Source organism: Scophthalmus maximus, chromosome 9, assembly GCF_022379125.1.
Source record: "Scophthalmus maximus strain ysfricsl-2021 chromosome 9, ASM2237912v1, whole genome shotgun sequence".
Classification (NCBI taxonomy): domain Eukaryota; kingdom Metazoa; phylum Chordata; class Actinopteri; order Pleuronectiformes; family Scophthalmidae; genus Scophthalmus; species Scophthalmus maximus.
This window is the reverse complement of record NC_061523.1, coordinates 7,764,614-7,780,570: the sequence shown is the minus strand read 5'-3', so window position 1 is coordinate 7,780,570 and position 15,957 is coordinate 7,764,614. Positions and strand designations below refer to the sequence as shown.

Genomic DNA, 15,957 nt, shown 5'->3' with positions numbered 1-15,957 from the left:
AACTCGTGCACTCGCAATGTCAGATTTTATGTTGTTCAATTCCGTTCCATACTGCGCCCTTGTTTATTAAGCCTTGATGTCTGTAAATTTGCACGCAGTGTGTTTCCAACCTGTAATGCAGTATAATGTACTTAGTGCTACTGAGTGTAAGTGAGTGCTTGGCCATTCCCCAGAGAGTGATAGCAGCTGGATCAGACTAATCTAATACAGCCCCCGTGTCTGGGGAGCCATCCATTCCTTATCAGATCTCTCATTCAATAACACAGAGCAATGCCAGCTTACGCAGTTGCACGTGGAATATGTTCCAGTTTGGTTCATTTTTTTCTGATTTGTGAATGTGTGTCGTTGCGCAGACTCAATGGACGGTTGCTCCACGGACTGCAATGGAAATGGCGAGTGTGTGGCTGGACACTGCCACTGCTTCGCTGGATTCTTGGGTCCTGACTGTGCCAAAGGTGAGAAGTATTGTTTTGTCCGAGCTCCTTACACTGCCTGTGACACACTTTTTTTTTTAAAGGCTCCGTGCCCAGGCTCATATAGCTGGGGACAATACTCGAACTGGAGTAAATGGTGTCCAGGAGTTGCAGACTGAAAACTCACCAGTTCAAACTGCACTTTACTCCCTCTTTTTAAAAAAAAAAAGCACTTGAAGCTGTTTTTGCATATTTGATAAATGTTTATGTACTGCTTTAATTCTTGCACTTTTGGGTAAAATCTTCATGGTTGAATGCACTTATTGTAAGTCGCTTTGGACAGAAAGTGTCTGCTAAACGAATGTAATGTAATGGGAACTATTTTCAGCATTCCTAAGCATTTGGTGCACTAGCACATATTTGCTACACTTTAATAGCTCTTGTGGTGTGTCTAGAACAGAATCCACCTGTGGCAATATGTGGACAATGCTGAAAAAGGTTATCCGCAATTCACATTTCACGTTAGGACATGGTCTGAAACCATTTCTGAAGCGTTGGCCTCAATCATTGTGGAATGGAGGGCAAAGGGAACGACCACCACTCCTTCTAGAGTTGGCAGTCCGGCCAAACAAGTAAGTGGACAAGAGGGGCCTTGGTCAAGTCACCAAGAACCCACTGGTCCCTCTAACAGAGCTGCAGGACTCCCCTGCAGAGATGGGACAACCTGACCGAAGGACAACCATGTCAGCGGCTCTCCATCGGTCAGGCCTTTGAGTGAGCGAGACTGAAGCCACTCTGAGTGAAAGGCAAATAAAATCCTGCTGAGAGTTTTTCAAAGGAGGAAAAAAAAGAGATCCGGTCTGATGAGACAAAACATTTTTACTCTTTGGATAGAACTCAAAACATAATGCAATGCTTCTCTCAGAATTTGATTCAATCTATCATGCACACCTGATGTACAGCGAGGGCAAGTGTGCCCGCCCGCCTAAAACTCTTCAGATGTTAGGCCAAATCCTGCCTGCCTGCAGAGGACAGTGGAATCTTTATTGGTGTTTTAACACCACACTGGTTCACCGACCCAGCTGGTGAGATAGAGAGACACAGAGAGAGAAAGAGAGAGCGACCGCAGGGCAAAGAGCACTGCACACAGCTCTGCACTGAGGCAGCAGCGAAAAAAATAACTCCTCTATGAGAAGTGTTAAAAATTCTCAGATCATTATGAAACCGTGGCGGAACAAATTAGACTTTGGCAGGCTGCCACTCTCTTGCTAATTAGTGGGAAACACTGATTATGTGTTGGAGTTGTCAGGAGTGCTGCATACTTGCCTCTGTTCTGCTCTGAGTTTCTCTTCGTCAGCAGTAAGGTCACCATTTCCTATCTCTTTCATTTCGCAAGCACTATTTAACTTGTGTCAATAAAACTCACCACTTCCTGCACGGGGGGAGGTTTCACATTAAAAGCCTTTCAGCGGCTCGACGAGCATCCCCGATCATTTCTCGTATACTTTTAATGTGAACCGTGTGCAGGAAGTGTTGCGTCTTAGAGACAGCGACTTCAAAATTAGCAGAGTGGAAGAAGCTGAAATTAATGAGCTCGGTGTCCGTCTCTCTTCCCTGTTGGTTTCCCTCCCTCGTCCTCCGTGCTCTCTTCCTGTGACTGCTTCTCATTCTCGCTCTCTCCCCCTCTGTCCTTTGTTATACGACTGTTGTTGTATCTGTCTCATTGTGTAAAAACAGGTGATATGAAATCACATTCCATGATTTATTTACGCTCATCATTTATTCATACCTTCCTCGCAGTTTTTTTTCCCCCTCATTTTCTGTCTTCATTTCCATGGCACAGAGAGCGTCAGTTTTAACAAAGGATCAAACAAACACATGCCCAGACGCACGACTGCACCGGGCCTTCATTTCAAATTATCCCAGGAAAAAAAGACATTGGTTCTGGATCATCTTTCCGGTGCATTTGAAGTTTCGAGGTGCCGTGCCTCCTCCAGCTGCAATGAGAAGGGGCGGGGGGGGGCGTAGCTGTCGGGGCATTGTCAGACACTCATGGACTGTATTCTACCTGGCTGTCATCACATTAGCCACACAGCTCTCCATCTCTGCGTGGAGATAGCTCTGCTTTCCACCCTCATTCCATAAACCCCTAATGCTCTCTTTCCTAATCTTCAGTTTTCACGATTGTTTTCACGGCCTGTTCAGAGCGAATGAGGTGACATTGGGGGGATTTTCTACAATTCCTGGGTTGCCGTGGTAGCCTGGCTCAGGTGGTGCTTGAGTAAATTGAAACAGCGTGAGGGATAAGCTGGAGAGTTTGTATGTGCGTGCGTGCGTGCGTGCGTGCGTGCGAGAGAAAAAGAAAGAAGAGAGGGAGACAGAGGCTGCTTGAGGATTTGCTGAATCCGCGGCACAGCTGAGATAAGGGAGCGTAGCCCCACTCGCAGTAGGTTACTGTGGTCTCCCGTAATATACTGCAGCGCTGTGAATGTGTGTTTGCATGTGTGTACTACTGAGTACGTGGGGCGTAATCTATGTTTGTCCTGTTGCAGACTCATGCCCCGTGTTGTGCAGCGGCAACGGCGTGTACGAGAAAGGAAGGTGCGTGTGCCTGGCGGGCTGGAAGGGGGCAGAGTGTAATGTGGAGGAAGGTCAGTGCATCGACCCCACCTGCTCCAACCACGGCTCCTGCATCCAGGGAATCTGCATATGCAGTCCTGCCTACAAAGGGGTTAACTGTGAGCAAGGTAGGATGACTATAGACGACTATATGAATCAGTGTTTTTGTATTGACCATTAATCGAAAGACGAATTTGACCGAGGTCCCTCACGGTGATAAACCCACAGAAAATGTTCATCCCACTCTGCCGACCCGGTCAGTTCAACCAAACATTCCAAACAGTTCAGCAGCTCTCACACATTTGGTACCACGGTCAAGTTGTCTATTTAAATATTTAAATGTAATTTATATACTCTCAAATGACACATTTGGGCATGCATTAAAAAAAAAAGCTAGATTTGCTTTTTGAAGAACATTACAGGCTTTGCAACACGGTTAAGGAGAAATTCTTAAAAGCAAGAAAATCGAGAAAATAGATTTATATATTCTGCATCGTTGTTTTGGTTTTCTAGTCAGCAAAACTACCCACACTCCAGCTGTAGCAGGCAGCTGTTTCCCACCCACTCAGCACCAACTGGCAGGGAGACACAGTCAAAGACTAGTTTTATTGAACATGTCAGAACATTTGGTAGATAAAGGGTCAAATGTTTCCCTCAAGAATTGACGGGGGGAGGCCACGAAAAGAGCTACAATGAAATGAATATTGGAGTTAAAATTCAGTGGCAGAGACATGAATCACTGTGGATTCTGATAATCTTACTACGTGTGTTGGATGTCTAACAGGTAAGCCACGACAAATGTATAGTGATAAGTTACTGTTGTGTGTTTTGCTTGTTTAGTTGCCGCCCCAGGTGACCAATAATCAATAAATGCAGCCTAAAAAATATACATATTTCCAATTACACCTAATTGAAGCACTTTTTTCATCAATTGGATTCAAATGAAATGCACTCGGGCCCGCATCATGGCCCCCATTAATATGCGTCTTGGGTGATCTGATCACAAGCACGTCAGCTCACACTTAGCATCAGAAGTCATCTACACACGAGTCTCCAGTGACCACTTATGATCCGATCTCACTTCCCTGCTCTATATGCAAATAGACAGCTAAATCATTTCTGCTTGCAAAGACCAAATGTGTTGTTGTTTCGAGCCAGTCTGAGTATGACAGACGGGTCCGCTGTCTCTGTGTGTGTGTGTGTGTGTGTGTTTGGGAGAGAGAGAGAGAGCGGGACATGGAGGGGCTGAGCAAATCAATGCAGAACTTTCACTTCTCAGCGATAGCAGCAGATGCCCATCGAGGATAAATGTCCATTAATCCACTTCTGATCTCGCCTCAAAATCATTTCTCAGCAAAGTCTTGCTGTAGTATCAAAGGCAGAATGCACTGCAGACTGTACATCCCTTGGAAAGTACAGAGGGGAAAAGCCCATAGCCAATACTGCTTGTCTTTTCATGGTGCAAATTCACCAAACATAAACAAATGGGGGCTGAAAGAAACAGAGCTCGGGCGGTGCACAGCTAATTCACTGCCTCGCAGGCAATATTATCCTCTCTGTGAACATCGCCCAGAGCACGATTGCTTAGACTCAAAACATGTTCAGCACAGATAGAAACAAGGAGAAAAAAAACAAAGGGACAACAAAATCTATGAAAATTGCTCTTTTAAATTTTTTTTTTACAATATCTGTACATTTGCCAGCACCAAAGCACAGAATGTCCTATCAACATGGTGTTCTTGGGCCTCTCCATGGAGTACTCCACTTGTTTCATGGTGTCTCAAAAAAGCCTAGCACATAAAGACCAATAACATTTTCAATTTTAAACTGCGTCAAACTTTTTCGGTGGGACCGACTACGGTCTAACTTTGATCATTTTGCATGCAAATACAGCTGAAATCACAGCACCGCCGCTACCCGTGACTCTTGGTGATTTTGGCAGACGGTGTCGTGCTTTATCTTCGCAGTGCAGAAGCGCGGAAAATGACTTGACTGCTGGTTAACATGTGCTCTTATTGGGCCGCGTTTCACTCACCATCTCAGACAGAGAAGCCCGAAAAAGCTGTTGATGTCAACAGCGTTATTGGAAAGTGCTGCCGTATTTAAATACTGTATATGAGCACAGAGGATAGGAGAGACGTAAACAAAGGCCGCTGACACGAGGCAGAATCCAAAAAAGATGCAATGACACCATGAACTGCTGATTGGTCTGTCACGGTCCCACAAGCGTTTTTCGTCCTAAATGTCGCACATTGTCTATTGCCCAGCCACACAGCACTAGGTGGTGATGTAGTCTGGTTTTACATGAAAGCAAGAAATAAAATGTGCAACTTTTTAATTGTGAATTTGTGAAAATGAAGCTAAATACTCGAGGGTTCGTATATGAAACAGTGTTAATGATTCAATTTGTTTCTTTCTTTGTCAAGTCATATACTTGCAGCTGCACCTTTGGAAAAACAAAGCAATAAATTAGCGAAAACCAAACAAAGCCACCGTGTTCCAAAAAATTAGGACGACACAATTGAACATAACCTGAACCAAAGACCGCCCTGCTGTTGTCTCCGGTATCTGTGGCCCGTGGAGACCGAATCAGGTGTTTGACCTTGAGCGGCGGGGCGGAGCCGAGCCGAGCCGAGCTGAGCCGAGCCCAGCTATGCTGAGCTTTGGCTCGGTGCTCAGAGCTGTAATTACACACACTAACACGGTGTAGTGCAGACCACCATGAGTCTCACACACACACACACACACACACGCACGCACGCACGCACACACAAATCAACCCATTTCACCCCTTATCAAGGCCTCAGTTCTAAGTGTCCTATGAAGTGTAATGTTGTGGAACAGATACAGGAATTGTAGCTGGGGTGGTTAACTCCTGGATGGGATGCAAAGAACACTGCTTTCATACCCGGTGAACTGATGATTATAATGAGACAGCCCCCGCAACCCCCCCCCCCCACCCCCTACCCTCAAGCTCCATAACCCCAGCCCCCGCCCCTTCACTCTCTCCCCTCACCTCTGACTCATTGCTCTCTCTCTGTCTCTGCAGTGGACTGTATAGACCCTCAGTGTGGCGGGCACGGCGTGTGTGTGCGCGGGGAGTGCGTGTGCTCCGCAGGCTGGGCAGGGGTGAGCTGCGATGACCAGCTGCCAGCCTGTCAGGAGCAGTGTTCAGGACATGGCACCTATCTGCCTGAGTCAGACACCTGCGCCTGCCAGCCCAACTGGACGGGACCCGACTGCTACACTGGTACGACCTGAGGATTATTGTTCACACGCAGACACGCCGACAAAAAAAACTTACTGACAATTGCAGCTGCACACATCACCAGTTTGCCAGTGTTCTTGTCGCATGCATGATCTTGCCAGATTCTATTTCCTGGGGATTTGACAGACATGAGGGGGAAATATTGCAGTGTCTTCATGCTGTTCGTAAATGAGATTTCCCCTCATGACTCGCTGACACCCCCCCCCCACCCTCCCCCGCACTAGCACTCATTTTACTGCGCGTGACGACACACTTACTGATGCACACACACTTTCCCTTCAGATACATAAAGAAAAAAGGGCAGGCGAGGGAGAAACCAAAAAATGATCTTTTCATTTCGTTGTAATGCTACTCTGAGGAACATTCAGCTTGGCATTTAAAAGCTCTCCAGTGTTTATTGCATACCAGTTTACCCTTATACTAAATATTAGCAAATGTGCATTTGTTAAATAACCTTCTAAAATATCCATCGCGCATACTATCAGACGTTTTGTTGACACTGATTTAAAGAACACACCGTCCGAGCAAGCCATTGTGGCAGAGGCACGCTGCGTTCTGTGGTGTCTAAATTATCCAGTTCAGGACTCTGCGGTGCACGGCGAGAAAAGTGTCCTTGTCCTTGCAGTGTAAGCTGACAGGGAGGAAAATAGCCACTGTACAACTGACTCTCCTCCGTTCCCACCGTCCTACCACATACCTCAGTGCTGGCTCTGGGAAGGATCCGCTTTGCCGCGCACACCCGTGATTTCAAGGCGGTTGGCATTAGTTCCCACTCTCAGGTGTATGCATGCCATATTATAGTGATGTACCCCATGATAATGATGGACCGTGGCTGAATATCTGAGATATGGGTGGCCCTTTCTCTCTACCTGCCGGGCTTTTAATCAAAGGGACCCAGCACTTCTACATCCTGGTCTTGTTGAAGCATAGCTCAGCTAATGTAATTCTAATAGAGAGCTGAAAAACTCCCCAACTTTAATCCACTTTTCCCTCCCTCTCCATGCTATGTATATTTAAATTGAAATAACTTTTTACTGCAGCTGGGTAAGAAGTCTTTGTGTGCCTCCAGCACTTTGCTCTCTTTACTGATGGATGAGGCTTTGCTTCTGCAGAGAGATGTTGAGAGAGAGAGAGTGTGTGTGTGTGTGTGTGTGTGTGTGTGTGTGTGTGTGTGTGTGTGTGTGCTCGATGCTGAGGAATGTACAGAAAATGAAATAGACAAAAAAGGGAGCAAAGACTTTTAAAGGGATGTTGTTGCTGGAGAGACGGATGGAAAAAGATACAGAACAAGGAAATTTGACAGAGACAAAGATGGAGTGATGAAGAGAAAGACGGTCTTACTCACCAAATCTGATCAAAATGTCAGAAAAGAATAATAGCGCTGAATTGAATTCCTTGTATTTTAAATATGCAGTGCAAATACGAATCATTTGGCTGTTATTATGAGTCTTTTCACTCTTCTCCTCCTTCAGGGAGCTCAGCTATTAGAGGTGGGAAGATTGTGTATTGTGAGAAAGTACTTTTTTTCGGGGTCTCTGAGGTTATCCACTTCTACCGCTTGTCTTTCTCTCTCACCTAATCCAATGGCTCATGCCCAATTCTGAATTTTTACACTTTTTTTCCCCTCTCCCCACGTCCCCCGTGCCTGTTTCTACCTTTTTCTTTTCTTCCAACGCTCGATGCCTCCATCTGTTCCCCTCCGTCTCATTCTCTCACACTCTTCCTCTCCTCTCGCACGCCCTTTTTCTCACGTATATCTTCACCCACCTGTTCGGCAGAGTTGTGCCCGGTGCCATGTGGCAGCCGTGGCGTTTGCTCAGAGGGCCAGTGCCAGTGCGAGGAGGGCTGGATTGGCGCGGCGTGCGACCAGAGAGCTTGCCATCCACGCTGTGAAGAGCACGGCCAGTGCCATGACGGGACCTGCATCTGCCAGCCCGGCTGGGAGGGAGAGCACTGTAACATGGGTGAGCTGTGTGTGAGCGCACGTGGAAGTGTTTAATTATTCCTTGCGATATTTTGATTTCAATGATTAATAGGATAAAAATAAGAAAAGATTTGTCCGTTATTGGAATAAATGAAATTGACAATGTCTTTCTCTTACACAACTCTCTCTCACCCCCCCCCCCCACACCCCCCACCCCACCCCCACCCCCCACAGTTACTCATGATTTGGACGTAGTGGTGAAAGGTAATTTATCTTTATTTAGGATTTAAATTTTACATCGTGCTCCTCCAACATACTCATGCCAAAAATTGTGTGTGTGTGTGTGTGTGTGTGTTTGTGTGTGTGTGTGTGTGTGTGTGTGTGTGTGTGTGTGTGTGTGTGCGTGTGTGTGTGTGTGTGTGTGTGCGTGTGCGTGTGCGTGTGCATTTGGATTTGGGACACACCTTTTCAGACGGCTGTCCAGGGTTGTGCAGCGGGCATGGGCGCTGTACCCTGGAGCAGAGCGGCTGGCGTTGCGTCTGCCAGGCTGGATGGAGTGGGCCTGGATGCAGCGTTGTCATGGAAACTGACTGCAGTGATGGAACAGACAACGACGGAGGTGACACTCTCGCGTCATCTATCATTTTCTATCTCTTTTTCTCTTTTCTTACCTCTGTCACTTCTGTCTTTCTGGCAGATTGTCCGTTCCTTTCCGTTCCTTCTCCTCCTGCTTTTCCTGCCAAAAACTCTGCCTCATTGTTCCTCCCCCTCACTCCTCTGTGTTGTCCCAGTCCTGCTCAGACTCCTGTAGAGTCCTGCTGGTCATTATTACGTTGAATATTTATCAGTGTGCGTGCGTGCATGTGTGTGCGTGCGTGCATACGCGCAAGTGTCCATGTCGGTTTTTCCTCTTGTCACAGCTAAATGTCTAATATGCATACCACCTGCTAGGATAAAAGACACTCAGAGAAATTTCCAAAAGTTTAAACGCAGCAAACCATACACAATAGATTCCTGCTCCTATGGTCATGAGCTGTATGGTGAGAGAGCAGAGGAACTGTACGTGTCGCTCAGCATCCTAGCTGTGTCATCTGTCCTCAGGTGTTGAGACAAGAAAGGAACATTTCCGCGCATTACAATTATTTCCTCACTCTTTCAGTCCTAACCAGAGCTCTTCGCCAATACATAACAAGTTTTAGAAATATGGTGCTATATTACATTACTCTCAACAGTGCCAATTTACTTCCAAACTCCATCAAATACCCATTATGGGCCTGCCTGTTAAGCCGGCATGGTAATCCATCATTGGAAACAAGGTAGTGTTGTTTTTGTTTGCAGGAAAAGCTTCTCTGTGTGTTTTCTGTCTTTGTCGCGTTTCCCTCGATGCCGCGCCCAATTTCGAGCGCCAATGCTGAAATTCCACACGGTCCGTTAATATTCACGACAAATCGCATCAAGTGTAAGCTCATTTGAAACAAAGTGGACACAAACCCACAAACAAATATGTCTCCACACACACACACACAGCGATGTTACTGTTTGGCAGCTCAACATGGGCTGTCGGGTTACTCTGTCAGTGCGCGCGCAGCATCTGGTCAAATCACTTGACAGAAGTGTCAAACAGGGACGAGGTTGACCTATCTATCTGCATTTCACTCATCAAAATTAACTAAAGTCGCTAATCAGAATTTAGTCGAAAGTGAAAGTTTCCAAATGTCCATAATCAAAGCGATGATTACATGCCGAGCTAAATCCTGTTAACACTGTAACGCAGCCTATTCCATTCACGGCCAGAATAAGTGCACATATCACGTTAATTACTCACGTTGGGCGTTTGCATTGAATTGTCAGTGACTGACATCTGTGGTGTGAAGGCGCAAACATTGCAGCTCTGTGAGGTTGGCACCCCATGCCATTAGGATACGAATACCACTAATTGAAGTGTGCATGCGCGCGGACAGAAAATCTAAATATTGAGCTTGAACCATTTTTCAGAAGTAACCTCTGATTATGAGCCTATGATGTCAGCAGCCCATGAAAGCCATAATGACTCCAAAGTGGTCTCATTTGTCGTGTGGTTCGTCCAAGTTTGTGTCGTTTTGGCCAAAATCTCAGTAAATGCACACATATGACAAAGAGAACCTGAACAACCTACCTTTAATGATTCTAAGGTCATATGCAATTATTTCCCCCATCGACGCACAGCAAACAATCCGGCACTGTGCACACAAAAGCATCACCGCTGAACAAAACGAAGAACACTGGTCCATGTGTCTTTACACTTCAGTGTAGGTAGTATCTCAAAAGATGAATTACAGGCCCCCTGCTATAAATTATAACCTCAGAGTCATGTAATAAAAAATGTCTTGTCGACTATAAAATAGTGGCTGAATATGGGGACAGAGTCATAGCGGGACTGTTGCCTGCCAACAGTGTAGGCACTGTTTTCTGTTTCTTGTATTAATGGATTATATTTTTTGTTTCGTTGTTCTGGATATATTTTTTTACTAATGTGTTTCATCTGTGGTGTTTCTAAATACGTTTTATAAATGATAATAATAAAGGTATTGTTATACTTTGGGTGTAATAAATTAAAGAAGTGTATACAAGTCGTATTTACTGTTAATCCCGTTTCAGCTAAAACAAACTGATATGGCCTCTTTTTTTAAAGGGACATGCCACTGATTAAGAGAAGCAAATGCGTTTGCATCCAGTATGCATTAAAATATCAAAGGCCATCAGATTATACTCCTACATTAAAATTAAGCTTTTCTTTATGTGTCAGACATTTGAAATATATTAACAAAATGTAAACAACAACAACAATATTTTGAAATCTACACAAAGTTCACATGAAACAGATCAATTAAATATTTTTTTAATAGAGCATATTTCATGCAACTGTAGAGGAATACCTATATTTAAACTGCAACCAACACATTCATCACATTTCTTAAAATGGCAATGGGCAATTTTGGAGAAAGCTTGTCTCTCCCGTTGTTGTTGTTGTTGCTGTTGTTGCTGATTTTACTGCACTGACCGGGCCGCGAACCCACAGCCTCGGGCCAAAATCCTTGATCCGTAGCATCATTGGCGAGCGCTTCTCTTGAGGTGTCGGGGAGTGATGTGCAATCGCACAATACTGCCCCTTTAAATAGACATTTTCCATGAACAGTATTAAAGGACACTTTCTGTGATCAATGGGTAATTGTTTACCTTTGATAATGCAAGTTGTCTGTAACAGTCAAGGATAATTATCCAAACCAGTTAATGAACTTTGCTTGACTGATCCTCTGAAACAACCACTTTTTTTTTTTTAAACTTAGAGCAGCTGATACAAACTGCAGATGTTGAATTAAAAGACACAGTTTCACAGAAATGTGCCTAATCTTGTTCTGAGAGTTAGATGAGAATATTGATACTACTGTAATAAGTATAAGGAGCATCGACACCCTGCAGTTAATTAACCCTTCCCCCTCTATAGCTACAAATTGTTGTTTTTAAGTTAACATCATACAACATGTGCCAAGGGCTGTGGCGAGCGAGCTTCAGAGTTGCTGCTAGGCAGATTCTGTGCCCTTTGGACAGAGGTGGGCTCGCCGTCTTTCCCCTATGCTAAGCTAACTGGCTGCTGCCTCATACTGAATGGACAGATGTGAGAGGGGTATCAATCTTGTCACCTCTACTCTGGGCAAGGCACGAGTCGTATTTTCCAAAATGTCAATTTAGTCCTTTATCAGGCGTGGGAGGTCTAACAGAAAGATGCCTTTAAAATTTTATAATGCTATGGCCATATTTGGAAGTAAGGGTATATCTGCTGCTTTGAATATGACCACCTCCTATGAGTCACCCAGTATTAGAATGCTGGACAAGCCCTTTCTCTCTGTGTCTGAATAGGTTGAGGTAGGAGCCGATGCAGTGAGTGGGTGTACAAAGGAACAGGCACAATAGATATGGAACCTTATGTAAAAGGAAAGGGGGAGTATATACATACTATATGGCTTTACAGTATATGATATTATATTGCAATATAAATATTGATGAACTCCCCTAATTCTTTGTGCTGTAGGTAACAAACTGTTCAGTTGAGGTTTGATTATTCCGCAGAACACGACTGCTGAACAAAGCCTCGTGCAGACCGTTTACGCTTCTCTTATCTTTCTATCCTTCAACCTCTGTGCACAGACTCTCAAATGCCATAATTTTCCAGCACACAATTCAGCCGTCCTTCTTAATTGGCAGATATACTGCAGGCTCTCATAGCCTTCTCTCAGTGCAATCTTTTTGTCCGCGGAGATAGACAGAGATGGGGAAGATGCTATCACAAATAATCAGAGAATAAAGAGGAACTTTGAAGAGAGAGTTTCAATTATTCCGCGTGGATTGGAGAGGGGAGCGCATGAATTGTTCTTTCTCCCTCTTGGGAAAAAAAAACGGCATTCATTCCACACCCTATGTAGTGAAAAACGTGCACGCACATACATATTTATATGCATTACACAGGTTCAAAATCTACATTTCCTTCTATGTTTGCAATCTGTAACACGCCCTTAGCGGCTTAATAAGCTGCAGCCTTGTGTTTTTTTAATAACAATGATATTAGGAATTCAAGTGGTTTCAAGTTGAAGTAGGAAATCTTATGGAAATCAAACACTGTGCCGTACCTTTTGTAGGTGGAGGTTATAATAGAATATTGTTGGCCTTTAGTTCTCTGCTCTGTGGTCAGATGCATTTAAATGTCAGCAGTGTTTCCTGCCTTTTCAGAAACGGGCTTGAAATAGGAAACACAAATGCCAGCCAGGCTCCTATTACCTACCGTCGCCTTGGTTTGTTTTTCACCGCTCATTGTTTACACTGGACTCTTATGGATCACATCCAAATTATGCCAGTTATCCAGGGCTGATTCATAGCAATATAGGTGCTATAATTGTACACTGATGGCTTTGAGTGAATCTCATTTGATTGATACTGGTGATAACGATGATACATGTGTAGTTCTTTGTGGTAGATGAGATCACTCTGGCTTCCCACCTGACAGCAGTGCAGTTGAAGTTACTGTCTTGCCTTTATTGACTCTGTAAATCCAAGCTCCCTATAAACAATTCATCACATGTCACTGTGTCTGACTGTCTATTCCATATTATTCAACTACTTCATTTCATCCACGTTTAACTCCCGGTCCATTTCAGACGGCCTGATGGACTGCGTTGACCCCGACTGCTGTGAGCAGCTGAGCTGCGGCTCTGACCCCTTGTGTCACGGCTCCGCCGACCCCTTGGCCCTGTTGCAGCAGAGCCCGCTGACCCCCGCCGCGCCGCCCTCACCCACCAGCACGCACACACACAGCTTCTACCGCCGCATACGCTTCCTCCTTGGCAAGGCAGCAACACACACACTCCCCGGAGATGTGCCCTTTGATACCAGGTATGTGCTTGTTTACTTTTGGTGCGTTTGAGTCTGAATGGCTCCATGTATTTTCTTTCTTCTGTGTCCTTGAGTTGTCCTGCCGCTGTGTGTGTTCGAAGGTCTAAGCAGCCGTTAATGAGGTCAATGCATTCGTATTCATGCATTCAATGGTTTATTGCCCATTATTTGCTTGATGAGAGTGTGTGTTATCATGTGAACGTGGCTTTTCCTGTGCTCACATGCCTCTGCACACTTCTTGGTGGTGAATGTTCCCCTGGAGATTAGCAATCACATGGCAGTGCATTGCCGTCCAGTATCAGTGTCAGGCTACAACTGCAGGCTACAACCGAGTATTTGTTTGTTACATATTAATGCTTAATGTGTCATTCAGTTATACGAGTCGTAAAGGTGTCACCATAAATTTTTCAGTGGCCTCTCACCGCCTTCGAACGGAGCAAATGCATTTTGCCCGCATGATGATGACCTAGAAAGTTCAGTTAGGGAAAGGAGAACTGAATGCCTCGGTGAGAAAATGACAAAGTGCATTGTTTTCCCTGGTTCACTTGTCGAAAGAACAAATAAATTAATTATGTGGACGTTTTTTTCCAGAGGGGAAATCAATGGCAGCTCTCAGGATAGGAGTAACAAACGGGTCAACGCAGCCACCTGGAAGACCTCACTATCCTTCATTTGTCCCTCTACTGGAGTAACATATAGGCTTCGTGTGTGCGCGCAACACGTGTCTGTCAAAGCCTGTCTTCATTTGACCAGCTCAGCGATTATTCCAGGTTTCAGAAGTGTATTTCACACTATACCCGCAAAAATCGAGATGAATATTTCAAAATAGCAGAGATGTGACTGATAGTTTAAGGGTGAAAAGAAACAATACAGCCCATTTGCTGCAGGTACCACTGTCACTGTAATACAAACATGATGTGGAAGTTTTGCTTCGAGTATGACAGGCTGTTGAAAGGTTTTACCGTGGGTGAGGCTATATTTACGGTCTATGTATCCTGGCAATCTCTGGCAGTTTTCTCCGTGCTTTAGAAGAGAATTGTACGCAGCAGAATAAACACTTTTTTTTTTCTTCATGCACAAGGTTGTTTGGCTAGCACACCGCAATATGGCTTTCTCTTCAAACAATGATTATGTTCTCCATCATTGTAAACCTGTCACCGTGCCCTCTCCTTGTGCGTCGCGCTCTCTCTCTCTCTCTCATGCTCTCTCCCGGCTTCCTGTGTATTTGCTAGTCGGGTAGCAGTGATCCGGGGTAGCATCGTGCTGCAAGACGGCTCTCCTCTGGTTGGTGTCAACATCACCTTCCCCCAGCATCCAGAGTACGGCTACACTATTAGTCGGCAGGATGGAAGGTACGGACAGGAACACAAAATAAATATTTTCAGTCAACCCACGGCCTCTCTATTGAGTCCTACTCCCGTCTTACTCTCTCGTTTAATCTTATTTTGGCTCTAGTTTCGACTTGGTGACTTTGGGCGCGATGTCGCTGACCTTGATGTTCCAGCGCCCGCCCTTCCTCCCACAAACGCGCACCATCTGGACGCCAAACAACAACTTCCTCGTGCTGGATCAGGTGACCATGTCCAGGGAGGAAGCTCAGCCTCCCAAGTGCGACGTCAGGAGTGTTTTGAGTCCCTACCCGCTGGTCCTGCCCTACCCTCTTCCCAGATACACGGGGGCGTGTGCAGAGAAGGGACCACCTGTACCTGAGCTGCAGGTACTGTCCGCTTTGCTTCGCAAGCCGATGTGTGACATTTGGTGTGAGCTAAAACCTATAGTTGGCTATCCGATGCCACCTTGCTCGTAATTACAATGCTTATGTGCTAATATTAACAAGTATAATGTTTACTTTATTCACCACGATAGCACGCTAAGATTTGCCAAGTACCACGGAACACAACATCCCGCCGGACTAGAGAGGAAATTATTAATCTATGAATTAGTTTGAGTCGACAGGAATCACTTCTTTTTTAACCGAATACTTGTTTTTCTCCGTTTAAAACCTTTCTCTCACACATACATTAGGGGCGGTGATACAGTCTGGCATTGTGTTTGATGTGCAAGCAAACAGGTTATCGCCCAAGAGATGGCAAGGTCAACTGGTAACCATACTGAAATATTGCACATTTTTAGCCTCCATGCCACAAAATTTAACACCATGGAAAGTAAAAAAAACCTGCAATTTGTCGGGAAATTTCACCAAAAACAACCCTCCTGTCCTGTTTATTTGCATCTTTAACAAGTGAAATGACGTCAATGTGTGTGAAAGAACTCTAAACAGTATACCTGTGGGTGTTCGACTGTCCGAT

General features: G+C 45.0%; 1 protein-coding gene across 1 annotated transcript in view; it reads left to right on the top strand.

Moving 5' to 3' along the window:
• Nucleotides 1–15,957, top strand: part of tenm1 (teneurin transmembrane protein 1) — a 163,935-nt gene that overhangs the window by 88,786 nt on the left and 59,192 nt on the right. The window contains exons 9-17 of the mRNA XM_035649915.2: nt 354–455; nt 2,966–3,160; nt 6,082–6,282; nt 8,079–8,264; nt 8,459–8,488; nt 8,697–8,843; nt 13,414–13,648; nt 14,881–15,000; nt 15,104–15,365. Of these exons, the coding sequence (XP_035505808.2) occupies nt 354–455; nt 2,966–3,160; nt 6,082–6,282; nt 8,079–8,264; nt 8,459–8,488; nt 8,697–8,843; nt 13,414–13,648; nt 14,881–15,000; nt 15,104–15,365 (1,478 nt within the window). The remainder of the gene's footprint in view (nt 1–353; nt 456–2,965; nt 3,161–6,081; nt 6,283–8,078; nt 8,265–8,458; nt 8,489–8,696; nt 8,844–13,413; nt 13,649–14,880; nt 15,001–15,103; nt 15,366–15,957) is intronic.